The following is a 16476-nucleotide window of genomic DNA, read 5'->3' on the forward strand; positions in this document are numbered from 1 at the left end:
GGCAGAAAATGTGTAAGAATAGACCTGGTCCTCCTTGGTACAGGTAGTATCAATGAGATGCAAGTAAATGTGCCCTAATTCTGAGGTGAGTGAAATGCCAGGAAAGAACAGCTCTTGATACCAAAAGAAATTATTAAATTTAAATCCTTCTTGAAGGTTTGAAAATGGAATTGGTACTGTATGACAGAGAAGGATTTCACTGTTCATTTTCCTGCACTGACATGTCTATTGTAACAGAGAACTTATGCCTTGCTCTGACTGAGATGCCTCACATGCCCCAACCCAATGGGAAGGGTTTTTAAAAAATGAACAGCCAGCTCCAAAATATGAGGTGAAGGCAGGAAAAAAAAAACCACAAGACTGATTTGAAAAACATTTTTGTGACCATAGATGTGGGAGAGGAAAATAAAAAAACATAACCCCTGGTTTTTCTTTTCTATCAGCTATTAGAGTGATGTGAATTAATACTTTTACCAATCTCACCTTACTCAGGTTTTTTTTTGGGGAAAAAAACCCTCACTTTTGGCCTGAAGCCAAGCACAGTTACAAATAAAACCAATTTGGCAAGTTATAAGCAATGTTATGAAGAAATGAAAGCTCAAATGGAGATTGGCATTTAGCAGTAAGTGAAATGGTTCTATGACACAACATAATAGATCAGATTTGAGACTCAAAGTTAGTAGAATTCAGCCCATAGGATCTTGGGCCTTTGTAAAGCCTACTGCAATACCACTCCTCCTGAAGTGAATTAGCACCAGTAGTGGCAGCAGCCAGTAAATTAAAATAAGCATATTTTTAGGAAAACTTTATTTATTTATTTTTTAAGACAGATATTCTGGTACTCACTTTCTGACTAAACTTCAGCTTTGACCCATGCAGCCATTTTCTTAACACAGTCCAAATCTCTCACATCTAACAGCACTGTCTGAATCTGCTTTCAGGTCACAGTTTTTAACTCTGGCTCCTGTTTCAGTCAGACAGATAGTAAAAACACAGAATCCCTTTCCATCAAAAAAAAATCTCCGTATTTCCAAATCCAGTGTCACATCCATTGATGAATATATATTTTCTGGTGAGATTTGTAACCTTCTTCCTGCCTCTTGCCATCCCATGCCCATGGTTGGTTGGTGTTTTGGTTTTTTTGTGAGTTGGCTAACTACAACCCATCATCAGAGCAGTGGCATCCTTGTGCTAAAACAAACAAACAAACTCCTTCCTTAAGCAGAAATGAGAATGGGGGATATACTGTAATGAAGTTACAAAGAATAATACAATTAGGTTACAGCTGCCAGGTCAGTAAACTTCCACTGAACATATGTGGGAGAAAAGCTGACTAGAAAAAGAGAAGTAAAAATAGAGTATGTGCTTGTAAACAAACAGAAATATCGGAACTTAATGTCAGTTCTTAGAAAATGAAAGACTGGAGCTAATTGACAACAAAAGGCCAATCACGATCAGCAGGGCCCACAACCTTTCTCATTACAGTAGATACTTAAGCAATATCAGCCAGGAAAATTTATTTACTTTTCCTAAATCCTTTGGTTTTCTGTGCCAAACTCTCAAGGAAGAAAGTAGCAAGTATAGCCACCTTGCCTCTCAAGGGATAAATTCTCACCAGATAGGCTTTGGGAGTGCACATATGGTCTCTGAGCATAGAAGGTAGGGGTGAAGTTCAGGCAGTGTGACAAACCCAACAATTCTGCAATATATGTTTGGGAAGAGGCTACATATCTGGGATTATACTCCAATTCACTTACTAGTGAATTTCTAAGTAACTAATGATGATGGATGCAATTCTGCTAAGAATGAACAGTTCAGTTATACTTCATGAGTGCTCATGGCCTGGAAAATAGGAGATAGCTAATGTGAGCAATTAAAAGATTAATTTTACAGATGATCTATCTCTGCAGGGCAAGATAAAATGAAGTTCTGTTTACTATGGCCAAACTCTCCTCTGGCAAAACTTAATTTAAAAGTAAATTGCAAATGCCTGACAAGTTTTTCAGCATCAAAATAAGAACAGGAACACTGCTTTTATTTTCTACATGCAAAACTTCTTTCTACTCTGACATGGAAGGTTCCATATATCTCCATTTGTATTGCAAGCCCTGTGGCTGCTCATAGCGCTTGTTTACATAAATATGTATGCTGATGAAATGCAGCTTCTTGTGCTAGCTGGAAGTTACCCGGGGCATTGCAAAAGTTGTGATGCAGAGATGCTCATTGTTGTTGCTTGATTTCATCTGCAGCATTGGTAAAGAAGAAGTAATGAAGAAGTGATTAGATAACTTTGTCTTCCTTGTGTAGTATTTCAAAGTTCCTTTAACAAAGGGAAATTCTTCCCCGGTATGTAGCCATGCGTAGCAGAACCAGGTGGCTGCCTTTCGTTTTCTTACAACCCTTCTCTTTCTAATACCCCTTGCTCTGCTTGGAATTCCTTTGCAGCTCAGCTGCAGCTGCCTCGCAAGCTATCCCGGCCCCGCGAGGACTGCACGCCTCTGGCCTTCAAAGAGCGCGCGGGGACCGTGCCCGCGTCTGTCTCGTGAGAGCAGTCCTGCTCTGCCCAGCTGCTGCGGGGCAGGGCCGGTTCCGACCGGTTCCAGAGCCTCAGCTCCAGGGCCAGGCTGGCTGCTGGAGGCTGCTTGGAGACCTGCCCTGCTTGCCACAGAGGCACTGTTTCCCCGCCACTCCTGCCCTTTCACACCTGCCTGTCCCCGGACCTCAGTAATCCTGGATAGCTGCTAAAGCCTGTGCAGGGTCTGCTCCTGGCCCCAAAGCTGTGAGAGTGGCAGCGTCCAAGTGCGGTTGGGAAGGCAGAGGCACGGCGAACAAGCGGCCTTAGGCGGACACACCACTTTCTGACACGAGTAGGCGTGGTGACCAAGTGATCCGTTGCACAGCGGGTGGGCCAAGTACTCTCAGAACCATCTCTTTGAAAGACTTCTCTTATTTTAACGTGTTGAGTCACCTTTTTTTTTTTTTTTTTTTTTTTTTTTTTTTTTTTTTTTAAATATATATATATAAACGTTGTAGTTTGTATTTTAAATTTATGAGGGGTTGTTTTGGTTTAGAAGTGGTGTTGGTATCTCTGCTGTTTTAATTTTGCACCAGTGTTTGGAATGGAGAAAAAATCTGTATCAGCTGCCAGACTTGGGTAGGATCAGCTGCATAAGTGCATGTCTTGCTTCTGATACCTGTCAAGAGCAGGTGGTAAGAGGCTAACTGTAGAAACAAGGGAAGCTACTAGAGGTAAGTCCCTTGCCATTTACCTCCCAGCCTCCCTGCTGGATGCGCTCAGGAGATACTTTGCAGTTTCCCTATAGCATATTTTTGTGACCAAGAAATAAATACACCATGACTTACTGTCTCTAATTGTGGTTTAGACTATGGGAAGAAAAATAAATTTGTTTGTTTCTTTGTGCTAGCTTCCCATCTAAAAGTATCCACTTCCGACACAGACTTGGACTCCTGATGTTTCATAAAAGAGAAAGCCATATTCACAGAAATGTCCACAGTGGGATCAGAGGCACTTTTCTTATGTCACTGTAAGGAAACTATCTACTATTGCCCATTTCAGTATGAAGAAATGTAGTTTGATTGCAAAAAAAGGCTCCTGATTCCTCCTGAAAGGAGGTTATAGTGATGGGGGGGTTGGTCTGTTCTTCCTAGAAACCTGGGAGAAATTAAGAAGTGAATAAAATGTTTTCCTTTGTTTTCCAAAGGATCAGAGGACAGGCAGATTAAGCATCATGTAGAAGCAGAAGTGTACTACAATACTGATACCTGCCTTACACTTTTGACACTCTGAAGTGTTACGACTGTAAGTGGCACAATTAGGATGGGGAATATACTCAAGTGAAAAAGTCAGTGTGGCTTCTTGGATACAGAACCATTGTATATTAGCTACAGAAATAAATTTTGCTATGAAAGGTTAAAAAAAAATAATTCATGAAGCCTAACAGCACTCTGTTCAATGTCTTCTGCCCGGCAAGGGAGTTCAAACTGCTGTACTTGGATACAGATGGGTGCAAAACAGAAGAAACAAACTGCTCATCTGGGTTTTCAGCCTGCAGTGACAGTTTGAGTCTATTCATCTGGTAGTAAACTGTGGCCACCTACTCCTCCACAGCTGTGAACTCTTAGTGCTAAATCTCTGGCTATCTGTAGGAAGCTTTGGAAACATCTTATTTTATTACTCCTCATAGCAGTTGTCAATGCTGAACTAAAGATCAATAGGTTGTAGACTACATCTTAGAGTTGAGGCCTCCTGAGTCAAAAGAGTGCATGGGCTTTAATTTCTTAATAAGAAATTATCTGTACAGATATAACTATGATTTGTTTTTATTCACTTCCTCTATGAACTGCTGGGAAAAAAAAATCCAGAGAAGAAAGGATAATTTCATTTGGAATGGTAATATGTTAGAATAAATGGGTACTCAGATTGAGGGAAGTTATTTTGCTGCATTTGGCTTAGTGAATTATGATCTTTTTCTTGCTTTTGCAAAGAGTTATTGAAATGACATGATCTGTGAGCAAAATGTTTCCCTTCAACTCAGACCACAACTGAGGGGAATTATCCTCACAGTATTGCCCATCTTTCATGAACCAAATATTCTCTATAATCCACCAAAATGCAAGACTTTGCATGTGTCCCCTGTGAGAGCTCAGGGATGGGAACATCTAACCATAGTCCCCTCAATTTACTGAAGTCCTGCTCCCTATTGTTTTAGTTCAGTGATTAATTCTTCATTCACTGAAGGGCTGACTCTAGCGACAGAAACTGACATTTCCTTTCCTAGGACATCAAATGGGAACAAAGTAGGATAGGGCTTGAAGAGATGGAGTGGATTTGGCTATTGTTTTTGCTAGCAGCTATAGAAGAGGAAGGTAACTCTGTTGAAGCAGGACCAAAACTAAGTGCTTTGTGTTCTCCACTTCACTCTACAGAAACAGGTGATTTTTCAGCATCGACTCATTTTTTGGGACCATGTTATGAAGTCAAGTAAGAATTTAATGATCTTCACAATTTTTTCAAGGATGAGTTATGAGAAGCAGAAGTTTAGAATGGAGCAAAGCCCTTTCAAAAGGTTGAGGTAGTCTGTGGTCTCAGCTCTAATTTGCCACTCCCTTAATCAACTTCATTAGCAGTGTGTAGCAGGTTCTGTGCACACTTTCTGAATGCCGAGATAAGTCTTCAAGTGAAAAGACTGAAGTACTTTGTGCAAGCTAAAATTTTATTCTGTCTCTAGTAAGCCAAACCTCGTATGGAAATAGTGGGCTTCCTTGCATGCTAAGTGTGAGCTCTGCTCAAGTACCTTGAAAAACAAAAGCATTGCATGACCTTTGACCATGTTGCTTCTGAAGAAACTGACAGGGGATAATGAAGCAGGGCAGAGTTCTGCTCCATCGTTTGTATTTTTTTCTCAGCCATTCCACTCCTGTGCCCTGTACTGCAAGTAATAACTTTTTCCCCACCTCTGACTCTATGTTATGTTAGACAAGAGAATTATCACTGTGATGTTATTTCAGATAGTGTTATTCTCAAAGCTACACTGTGTAGGGTGGTAGAGATGTAGACATCTTTTTGTTAAGAAAATGAAAGACATCATGTTTGTGTTTGGTTATGCTGGCTCAGTGACCACAGTAACAATGCTAAATAAGGAAAATGGAGTTCTGGTAAGCTGCATTTCATTGTGATGCACTTTTGTGCATGAGGGTTTAGCATGGAAAATCTGAGAGCACACAAGACTCGAGAAGAGTTGACAGTGACTGAGACTAAGGCATTACTTTCCTATCTTGTCCTATCAGTCAGGGCTCTCTGTACTGAACTGATTCCAGAGGGGATCTAAACCATGTCTATGTTTGCAGTTTCCTTCTAAAATCTGTAGTGACATTGGCTGAGATCATAGAATTGTCCTCACCAATGTTCCTTACTGAAAAAATCCCTGGAGGGCTCATCTCCAGTGAGAAGTAACTACTATTCCAGAGCTTCTGGGTTTTGAAATCTCAATTTTAAAGGAAGAAATATTAGCAGCCATGAGAAGAAGGACAAGTTATAGGTCAGAAAATAAATCTTTTGAGCAAGTTCTAAATCCTAATTTAGCTTAATCTCTGAACCAATTTTCATATTATTCATCTGATGTTGCTATTTACTGCAGGGATAGTAGTGTACTCTGAATTGTCACATGGCTAATACAGAAATTCTATGCTAATAGAAATGCTATATGGAAGAAGTGCTGTAAGAATCACTTCCAGTACCTTCATTGAGTGCTTTTAATTTCCAGAGAACTGTCTGGTCTCCTTCTATATAATTGCTTTCCAAACACTCTGACTTTATGTTGTGAGATTACCTTAGTCAAATTTAAACCCTCCATCAGATGTCAATGAACTGTAACCGTTGTGACCGCATGGTTGTTGACCCAGGTGCAAACAGCCAATGCTCAATTTAAAGATTCAGTTCTAACAAATGGGTTAGAATAACGAAAACATGATGTGAAATGGTTGGGTGCTTCACTGACTAATCGAAGATCCTTGCAGTTTGTTCTGTGCTACATGATTTTTCACATCTACGGGTGAGTGCAGATCTCTCATGTTCATGTTTCAGAGTTAACTGGTGAAACTTCCTGAACTGAAAGGTACTTCTGTTTTTCTTTCATAACAATTTCAACTAAGTGCTAAATTCCCTTTGTGCAGTTTGTGGGTTTCTTTGTGGTTTGGTGTTGGTTTTGAGTTTGTTTGTTTGGTTGTGTTTTTTTGCTTTTGGTCTGTTTTGGTTTGGTTGGGGGTTTTTTGTTTGGGTGTTTTTTTGAATTATTAGTTTGGGTTTGGTTTTTTTGAATGCAACTGTTTGAAGAACAAGCCATTAAAGTTCTAATTTGAAACAAAATGTCTTTCTGTATGTATGCCATCATTAGTATTTGAGGAACCCAGTTTTAAAGAAAAATGAAGGATAGGGCTTTGGGGGCAAATTTTTCATCGTCTAACTCTGACTGTCCTTCCCCTCCCTTTTTCTTCATGTTGTTGTCCCCCCTGCTCTGTTCCCTCTGTGCCCACCTTTATGTTAATCAAAGATCTGATCTGAATAAAGATGTCATTTGAAAAAGTTCTCAAAGGGCTTTGGATCAGGTCCAGTATCTGAAGGGGGCCTACAGGAAGGCTGGGGAAGGACTTCTCAGGATCTCAGGTAGTGATAGGACTAGGGGGAATGGAATGAAGCTAGAGGTGGGGAGATTCAGGCTAGATGTGAGGAGGAGGTTCTTCACCATGAGAGTGGTGAAACCCTGGAATGGGTTGTCCAGGGAGGTGGTCGAGGCCCCGTCCCTGGGGGTGTTTAAGAGCAGGCTGGATGAGGCTCTGGCCAGGCTGATCTAGTGTGGGGTGTCCCTGCCCATGGCAGGGGGGTTGGAACTAGATGATCCTTGTGGTCCCTTCCAACCCTGAACGAAACTATGAAACTAATGTTCATTCTATAGGATATGCTGCTTTGTTGGCATTTTCCATGTATTACTTTAGATTTGGATTTTGAGCTCCTTAAAAAAAATTATGAAAATCCAGCAGCTATACCTTAGCTGTCTAGAGTTAAATGCTATTTCACTTCAGTGCAATGCTTGAGGTATCCTAGTTTGGTATTTGTACACACAAGGGTAGATGGGATGATCTAATGCCATCTATTATTTCTGATTTCTATTACCTACCAGCAACAGTATTTTTCAAGATGTTTTAAGTGATTCTCAGTTAAACATTCAGACCCTGAGGAAGGTTGTTTAAATATGCTAATACAGCATGCTAATCTGCTGTACTACTGTTTCTGTCAGCTAATGAATGATGCCTGCTGGACAGTATACTTAGTGGATAGTATTGATGTGTTGAGCTTTAGAAGACAAACAGGAATATCATTTGTGAAACTGAAATAATCTTTCTCCTTTGCTCAGTGTTGGTAAGACTGGTGCTGCAGTGCTGTTATATATTAATCACGTCAAGAAAGATGTGCTAGAATGCAGAGGAGACCAGTGGAAATTATCAGAGGTTTATATGTACACTCTACCAAGAAAAACTGAATGAGTTGCTTTCTTCACCTGAAGAGGGAGACTTTCTAGTATTATTCAAATAAATGCAGCCTTCTTACAAAGTGGAAAGGAATATTATGTTCCATTTTCTTGCTGGATTGTAAAAGAAGTAAGGGGTTTAAGTTATGATAGGTAAGATTTGGATTAGAACAAAAAAATGATTTAGCAATAAGTATAGCAAAACTTTAATTCCTTGGGCAGTTCTTCAAGCATCTTTAATCATCAGCTAAAATAAATCAAGAATAATTAACTTTGGCTTGGATGCTTAGAATTAATCAAGAGACTTTGGTCTTTTCAGCCTGTATTACTGAGGATTCAGTGATGTGCCAAGAATTGTACACATACAGTTCAGAAGAGGATGAAAGAGAAAGGCTTGCAAGGTAGTTTGGGGCAGGGGGGGAAAGTGACAAAAAATGAAAGGTCAGGACTTCATGGGATGTGAAATTATTAAAAATCACACTGGACCAGTTCCTATTATATTCCTCCATTTTCATCCAGGAATGGATGTATTTCCTACATCCTCTGGCAATTTCAGAGCCAAACTTCTCAGTCCTCCCCCTGTAAGGCAATGCCTGGCTGTAGCTATTCACACAGCTCTTGGCAATATGAAGGATTCTGGTAGTTTTAATACTATTAGCCATAAAAAGAATGGCTTCTTTACAGGGTTAAATAGGTAAAAAATCAGGTAGCTGGGAAGTCACTGAGGAAATACCTGTTTTACGTAGAAGACTTCTTGTGTTATTTGGGTAAAAGATGTTAAGGCTTTGATATCTGAATATGTGGTAATGTGGTTAAAGTGAGAGGTTGTGAGAGGTTACATTACGTTAATCAAAGGTGTGGGTCACTCAAGTTGGCATACATTGAAGCCTTGTGCCCAGAGGTAAGTTGGGCATGCTGCTCTGAGATATTTTTCTATTCTCTTGTTTCACTGTGTCTGGGACACCTGTTATAAATTGTGCAGTAATCAGTGCTGTTGCCCTGAGATAATGAGGGCAAAGCTAAGGTAAGCAGGAGTTTAATGTAGTATAGTTGAATGGTATGTTCATAGGCAAATGTATGCTGATACTCTTCCCTCCCTGCTTTCCCACCCCTCTTTCTTCAGATCATCTGATTTAAGTAACTAATCATCATGTCTGACCCTGTTCTGCGTAGCATCAAGCGGCTGGGAGAGGATGACCGTGCCTTTGACTTGGATGGAAAATGTAAGAAGTTTAATCTTCAGTTGGCTCCTTACTTTATAAAGCATGTAAAATAGGTGGTGGATGGCCTAAGGAGGGTAAATTAGTCTACAAAATACAAAAGAAATAGTCTGGGAAATAAATACAGAATTACACAGTATTTGCTGCGGTGGGCATGCTGCCTGCAAAACAACTACATATAATGATCCCCACTCATGGCCAGTCTTTACTTACCAGCCTACAAATTCATGGTATCTACCTAGGTTTTTATCCTCAGCATTTAGGTGTACAAATAAAAGGCTACACATGTATTTGTAGTCATATTTACATTAGCAAGAACTCTTACGAGTTATTGCCAGGTAAAGATCTGCATTCCTTCTCTTCATCAAAGTTTTTCTATGTTTGTTCCATTTTTCCTTTGCAATGTGCACTTTCCCATTTTTCCAATCCAAATGTGGCAAGAGTCAAGGAGAAAAATGAAGAGAAACCTCTAATATTATTAATTATGTTTATTAATTATTAATTATTATTAATTATTAATTATTATTATTTATTATTAATTAATTATTATTAATTCTGTTTATAAGACTTGAGAAAATCTGACAAAGAGAGGAGCATTCAATATTTGTGATGAATGTACAAAGGAAAACAAAATAGTAGCATATAATGGAAGATAAATTGCTGTACAGTGCAATGCACCTGTGTCTCACACAGACTGAAAAGAGCTCACAAAAGAATTCCAGCACTCAGGTATCACTAGATTCCCTAAGCATACATAAATTTTGTATTTTCAAATTCCCTGAGAGCTGTGGCCCAGACCTGCAGGTGTTTAAGCTTTCATTAAAAACATTTTGGCTGCTACCTAAAAGCAGTTTCAATGCATGGGACATTGTGGGCTCTGATATTGGTGGAGAGGCCAGGGGAATGATGAGAAAATGGAATAGGTTAAGGGGACATGTCCTTTCACTTCAGGGACAGGAAACTCTTCATCAGTCACTTAGAACACCTAATCTGCCCAGATTTGTCTAGCTGATTTTAGGGGTTGTTTTTTGGCTGAATGTTTGCATTATGCACTTGTCGCTTTTACTTCATATAGGATTTAGGCAAAAAAAAAATCTACCAGGACCACAGCTATTCCACTTTTCAGGGTTTTTTTTAACCTATCAAGTGAGTTTGCCACTGGTTTTGCAGTTTCCCTGGAAATGCACTATGTTTCCTGCTTAACATAATGACTAGTTTGTTGAACTACTAAGGCCACTTCTCCTGAAGGAAACATGATCACTTTAAACCTTACAGGCATTCTGCCAAGTGACCTCATCTCCAGTGAGGTTTGTTTCAAATAATCATCTTTTGTACAAATTAGTAAGAATTAGCTGTTTCTGAATCAGCTCTTGAGCACCCCATCTGTAGCAGTAGTTAAGAGCTGACTTTAGTTGGAAGTCTTTTGAGTACGGTATTTAATTAACTCAATCAAGTACCAGATTTCCTCAGGTTTAACATTTACTGTGTTCTCACAGTACAGCTTTTCCTTGATTCTGTGCTTTTTTTCCCCCCAAATTGTAACATTTCTTTTTTTAAAGGCCTTATTTTCCCTTTCAAAGATTACTATAGCTTTTCTTTAGGGTTAATAAATACATTAATCTTCCCTACATTATTGTCTTTTCTATAAAAATTATATTCTGTCCTTTTTCCCTACTTTTTTAATTGCAGCAGTGTGAACTGTTACTCATTTGCTTCTTTCTCTCAGATAAAGCATCAGTATCATCATCACAAATTCTCTTTCTGTTTAGAAACTGCTGGCCTGCCAGAGCTGGTCCACAGTTCCTCACCCTCTTGAGTGGCTTTAATATACTGTTGTTTCCATCTTCAGGTTCATAGCCCAGGCTTTCTTCACCTTTGAAGAGTGCTTATTTTGTTGCCTAAATCGATATGAGTCAAAAAGCTATCTCACCAGATGCTTTCATTCCTCTTATTTTCCTCCCAGTAGCCAATTCCTTCACTTTGCAAAACATTTTTCATTACAAGCGCGCAGAGGAAGCTTTCTCTAAATCCAAGATACCCTGGAGAATCTTCTAGGAATGGTTTCGAACTACTACAGCTGTTACCAGCTGCCAAACTTCAAAACTCTGCAATTTAACGTTTCTTTTTCCTTCACAACTAACTCTTTTCTTACACCAAAAGATTTCTTTATAATACTAATTTTACAAATTAGGACCTTCCTGAGAAAGGTCTGATATTCTTGAGATACATATATGTGTTTACTGAAAGAATCTTTTACTGTCCATGAGTAATAAACACAGCAGAATAAAACCAGTAAGGTTGTTGTTAGCTAAAGCCAAATGAAGTTATCTTATTAACCCTGCAAAGGAGATGTAATGAGCTGTTCCCTCTGTCCCAAACTCAGAATGCTTCAATCTAACGTTGTTGCCTCAGAAATGCAAAACCCTGGAGAAAGCGGAAAAGCCTTCTTCCTTTGGGTAGAAAAATGATGGAGGCATAATTTGTGGTTAGAACAACCTCTTTGCACTCTCTGTGAGCACTAATGCAAATTTCCTGTGTGCTTGCTCTGTGAGACAGACCTATGCACTCTCAGTGTTGTGCCAATAGATGTGAAGAAAGAAAGACACTGCTTGAAAAGTGTACCATGGTTCTGAACCTGCTGCTGAGCTGCCAAGTGCATTGTAAACAAGCAAGGTGCATATGACCTTAGATTCTCCAAACTGCTGTATACATAAAAATAGTTCTTTAGTCATTGTCCTCTCAACCCCTCAACCCTTGACAGTGATATAGAGCAAATCTTTCCTACATCAGGCCTTATGATGACACCTCTTTGGGGTCCCTGCCAGCACAAGCTGTGCTTTAGATGCGATGACTTCAACAACATCTCTTGAAAGGGAGCTAAATCCAGGCCTGTTCTGGGGACTAAGGAGTTGCCCTGCAGCATAATTACATCTTGCAGGATAATTTCATTTCTCTAAGATATGATTCCTTAGAGAGTATCCCAAGAATAGGTAACAATGTGACAAGTTTGTCTTTCCCTTCATGGGCACAGCTGCCCCTCTTCCACAGGATTTGCATGCTCTAAGTTGTTGGAAGGCAAGAGTGAAGAACTACAGCTCCTCCTTTCAAAAAACATGCATGGACTGACAGTAGAGTAGTATTTCTTGATGAGTCTAAGAGAACTAGTTAAATACTAGCAAACAGTTTACCATCTGGAGGACTGAAAACTTGAGATGACTTCTTCAAAAGAAAGCAGGCATAAATTGATATAAACTTAACAAGGAAATTTTTGGACCCATGTCAGTTTGTGTCTCTGACTAGAGTTACCTGTGTGTGACCGTTTTAGGCTGTGCCTTTAAGAAAGGGACAGTTGCTGGAACACTCTGGCTGAATGTTTTGGAGTAATAACGAAAACAAGATATTGTAAACGAATTTCATTGGTAGATTGGTAGAATGCAACTTTAAGTTTTAGTTCAGTTTGAGTCTCAGTCTGTCTTTTTTCAGCCTGTTTCAGTCTCTCTCTGAGCAACAGCTGCTGGATGGAGTTAACCTTGAACTAATAGATAAGAAAACTAATTCTTGCATACGCTTTGAGCTAACAGAATTTCCTCCTTAATAATTACCTTTTCTCTCACTCTAACACTTTTTGGGAAAAAAGGGAGGTGGGGGGAGAGAGGGGGTGCAGGGGGGAGGACCCTTCTGGCTGGAGGAGGGAGTTTTGTTCTTTATTGCGTTCTTTGCTGTATATTTGTATATATATTGTAAATACTATATATTGTGTATACAATCATCTGCATTTCATCCTGCTTGTATATAGCTCTTATCCATTTTCTGCTTCTCCGACTGAGTTAGCCATGGTTTCTTTGTGTGGGGGGGAGAACTGAACTTTCTCTCACCACCACACTGTGGAAATAAGATCCCCATAATTCAGGAATGATCAGGTCCCATGGGGCTCTAGGGGGTATGTTTCACATGTATACAAAAGATTATGTACTTTAACGTTAAACAATTATTAACTAGCCTGTGCATTTATTTCCTCTAACAGGTAACAGCCTCAAGAAATCAGAGTAAGTCACATATACAAATGGAACTATCAGTGTTTCTAGGAATATTGAAAAAAGTTAATGTCATTGAATCAGATCAACACATTTATAGAATATATGATATTTAATGAAAAGCTGTGTTCTAGGAGCTGAAGTGCCTTATTTGATACAACTGGCACAGGTAGACCAAAACAATCCTAGAAACCTTTAAAAACATAGAATAATAGCAGCACAATATGGTCTGTCTTCTGAAAATGCTTTTTTATATTTAAATTTATATTTCTTCAGCTTTTAGTTTTCAATATGATTTTTTGCAGTAATTGTAATCAATTTCTCTTTGATTAATTTCTCTTAAAGCTTAACTGTGAGACTTTAAAGTAAAAGGAATTCATTTGAGCTCAGATATTAAGTGTAGAATTCTAGATAGTTAAAATCTTAACTCAGAGACACTGACTTTCAGATACAATCTGAGATTTGAATGGAATTAGGAGCCTCCCTCTTCCTAGATTCAAAACTCTGTAGCAGACTGCACATACTAATGGATGCCATAATTTTTCCCAGCTCAGTTTGGGAACTACTGCTAGAATGAGGAAGCAAAGTTTTGTCAGGTTGTCCATCTTGCAGAGCACCAGCCTGGTATTCAAGGTCTATCATGGTCCCCATATGTACCTTGAAACCCAAGTTCTGTTGGCTTTCACATATGATTTTGCTTACTACACATATGAAGCTTCTTTCAAGCTTTCTAGGAAAAGTGTTTGTCTGAAAATTGTTCATGATAAATATAGCTTGAATTAATTTGTTTTATTAGCATACTTGCCTTGTGGATCCCATTCATAATGGTGCAACTAGTCCTTTAGATTTTAACTAATCATACAGATTAGCAACACATAATGTGAGCACTGAAAAAACTGTATGATAGAGATGCTACTGTCACCATAAACACAGAGACAATATGAAAGGGAACTAGAACAGGACTGTTGTAAAGACTAGCCAACAATTTGGATGTTAGGTTTTTCTCCAACTTCAAAGAACCCACTATCCACATTATAGGAACAGTGTTTTAAGGAGCTGCTTATGAAACCAAGCACAAATCTTCAGATAATTTTAAACTAATTCCTGTTCTGGTCTCTGTTTAAAATTCAAATGAACCATCAAGTCACTGGTTCCAAAGAAAGAAGTGAATTGCCCCTTAAAGTTGTGGGCAAAAATGTCTCAAAATGCAACCAATAGAATAAACAAAATGATGTGAAATCTTATCCTTTTTGCTAGGAATTTCTATATATCTGAAGAAACTTTCACAAATTAAAATAAGAAGTGAGTTAAGTTCAATTCTGTGTACTGTCTTTGCATACAGAACCAATTAGGTACTGTAATACAAGTTTAGAATTTTGTGTTTTCTGTTCTTGAAGGTCATCAGGAAAGAAAGAAGAGAGTATCCGTGTTGGCTTCTTTCAGCTGGTAATGAAAGCAATGGAGATAAATATTTTATGTGTATTGTGATGCAGAATAAGTGACAAAAACTTTTATGGGTGTTTTTTGGGAATAGCTGTCACTTAGGCAGACTTTCAAGGATTAAGCCATTTGGCATGAAAGGATGCCATTAAAGTCAATGGGAATTGAATAGACCCCTTTGTTGTTTTGTCAGCCTAATATCGATTATTGATATTTGTCTCGTAACTGACTGTTGAACCCATTACATTGAACCTACACATAGATATGGGGGAAAGGGTAAAGATGCACAGCAGAGATATAGGTGACTTTGGTGCATTCTTATTTCTGTCAAAAGTTTGCTGTGTGAGATTTGGTAACTATAGAAAATTAGGGGTACAGAAAACTGTAAGGTCTAGCTTTTAATGGGTTTTGGAATCCCATAGGGTGCATTTAAATGTTAATGTAGTAGAGACATGTCCAGCCCAGCTGCATGCAGCTAACAGGTTTTATTATTTCTGTTTAGCATGTAGTCTAGGTAATTTGCCCCTGATGTGTCCAAATTAAATATGGTCTTGACTGCAGTACTGGGCTAATGGCAGCTGTATCCATGCAGCATGTACTCTAGCTAAGTATCTCAACTCTGAGTTGAGTGGAGAGAACAGTCTGTCCACACAGAGGGCTATGTCTGTCAAAGAGAGGGGTCTGAATTCTGCAGCTTGTTTTGCACATATGTTTAATTCCTAAAGTGCAGTTGGTAAATATAATGTTTGCATCATGTGAGCTGAGAGAGTAGGTATTGCACAGCTGTGCATTTTCTGTGGGTTTGTTGTGTTTTCTTTAATCAAAGGAGTTCCTAGACCTCTTATGAGCAAGATTTGCAGAACAGTGGGAGTGCTACAGTTTTCTTCTGATTTTATTGTTGTTGTTATAGAAAGGTCTTTTATTTCTCCTTTATGTTAACCAACTTATTTTTCCCTTTAGCTTGTCTCTGCTCTAATGTCCCTTTTCCATACATGCTCCAAATTCCCACTTTTTTCTTCTCTTAGATACTATAGCACTTACAGAACCTGCTCAGGTTCTTCATCAGTCTATGATTCTTTTTTACATTCTAATTTCAAAGTGTGTAGCATTTGATACTGATATTCTATATGGACAGTTTGATCTACATCTCTCTATATATACACACATGACTTCAGCCTCACAATCAGACAACACAATCAGGAAAAAGATAGGTCAATATATCTTAGCTGAGACACCAACAGCATGTGTGTGTATTCTTGGCCCATGACAAATGTGAGGTAATAGGACTTAGGTCAGTCCTTTTTTTTTTTTTTTTTTTTTTTAAACTGATGATATTTCTATACATTTCTCATAGATTAGGAGCCAATGCCAAACTGCCCAGCTCAGCCAACACAGTTTAGAATATTAACTGTGAAGACTTGTTCTATTTATTTGTCTTTCTGCCACAGCATCACAGACCTTGGGGAAATTGGCTAACTCTGTTCACAGGTTCTGTATAAAGCCCTAAGGCTTTTTCCCCCCCTTGTCCTCTCTCTTCATCCCCACAGGAAATTTGCAAAGATGACTATATATGAATTATAATTACTATTCTTAATATTTTATCCAGTTTCTGGGATGATGATAATGTGGAATGATATTGAGCTATTAATGCTATATGATAATAAATTCATTCACATAGTCAGATTCTGCTGTCAACTAAAAGTGTGCTCAAAATAATGTATGGGGCTGTAATCAGAG

General features: G+C 38.7%; 1 protein-coding gene across 9 annotated transcripts in view; it reads left to right on the plus strand.

Moving 5' to 3' along the window:
- ABCB11 (ATP binding cassette subfamily B member 11) overlaps window positions 1-16476 on the plus strand; it is a 57268-nt gene that overhangs the window by 6406 nt on the left and 34386 nt on the right. For 2 of the 9 annotated variants that reach the window (XM_068138668.1, XM_068138669.1), the window contains exons 2-4: window positions 9169-9268; window positions 13290-13311; window positions 14697-14745. In XM_068138668.1, coding sequence (XP_067994769.1) covers window positions 9196-9268; window positions 13290-13311; window positions 14697-14745 — 144 coding nt within the window. In that variant the 5' untranslated portion in view covers window positions 9169-9195. Of the gene's footprint in view, window positions 1-6376; window positions 6573-6618; window positions 6636-8432; window positions 8447-9168; window positions 9269-13289; window positions 13312-13397; window positions 13469-14696; window positions 14746-16476 lie in introns of those variants that run through there. The other 7 variants (XM_068138675.1, XR_010987383.1, XM_068138673.1 and 4 more) reach the window with 7 other exon arrangements.

The sequence above is a fragment of the Melanerpes formicivorus genome, unplaced genomic scaffold (assembly GCF_026170545.1).
Source record: "Melanerpes formicivorus ecotype bairdi unplaced genomic scaffold, bMelFor1.0.p_v2 SCAF_5, whole genome shotgun sequence".
NCBI classification, from domain to species: Eukaryota; Metazoa; Chordata; class Aves; order Piciformes; family Picidae; genus Melanerpes; species Melanerpes formicivorus.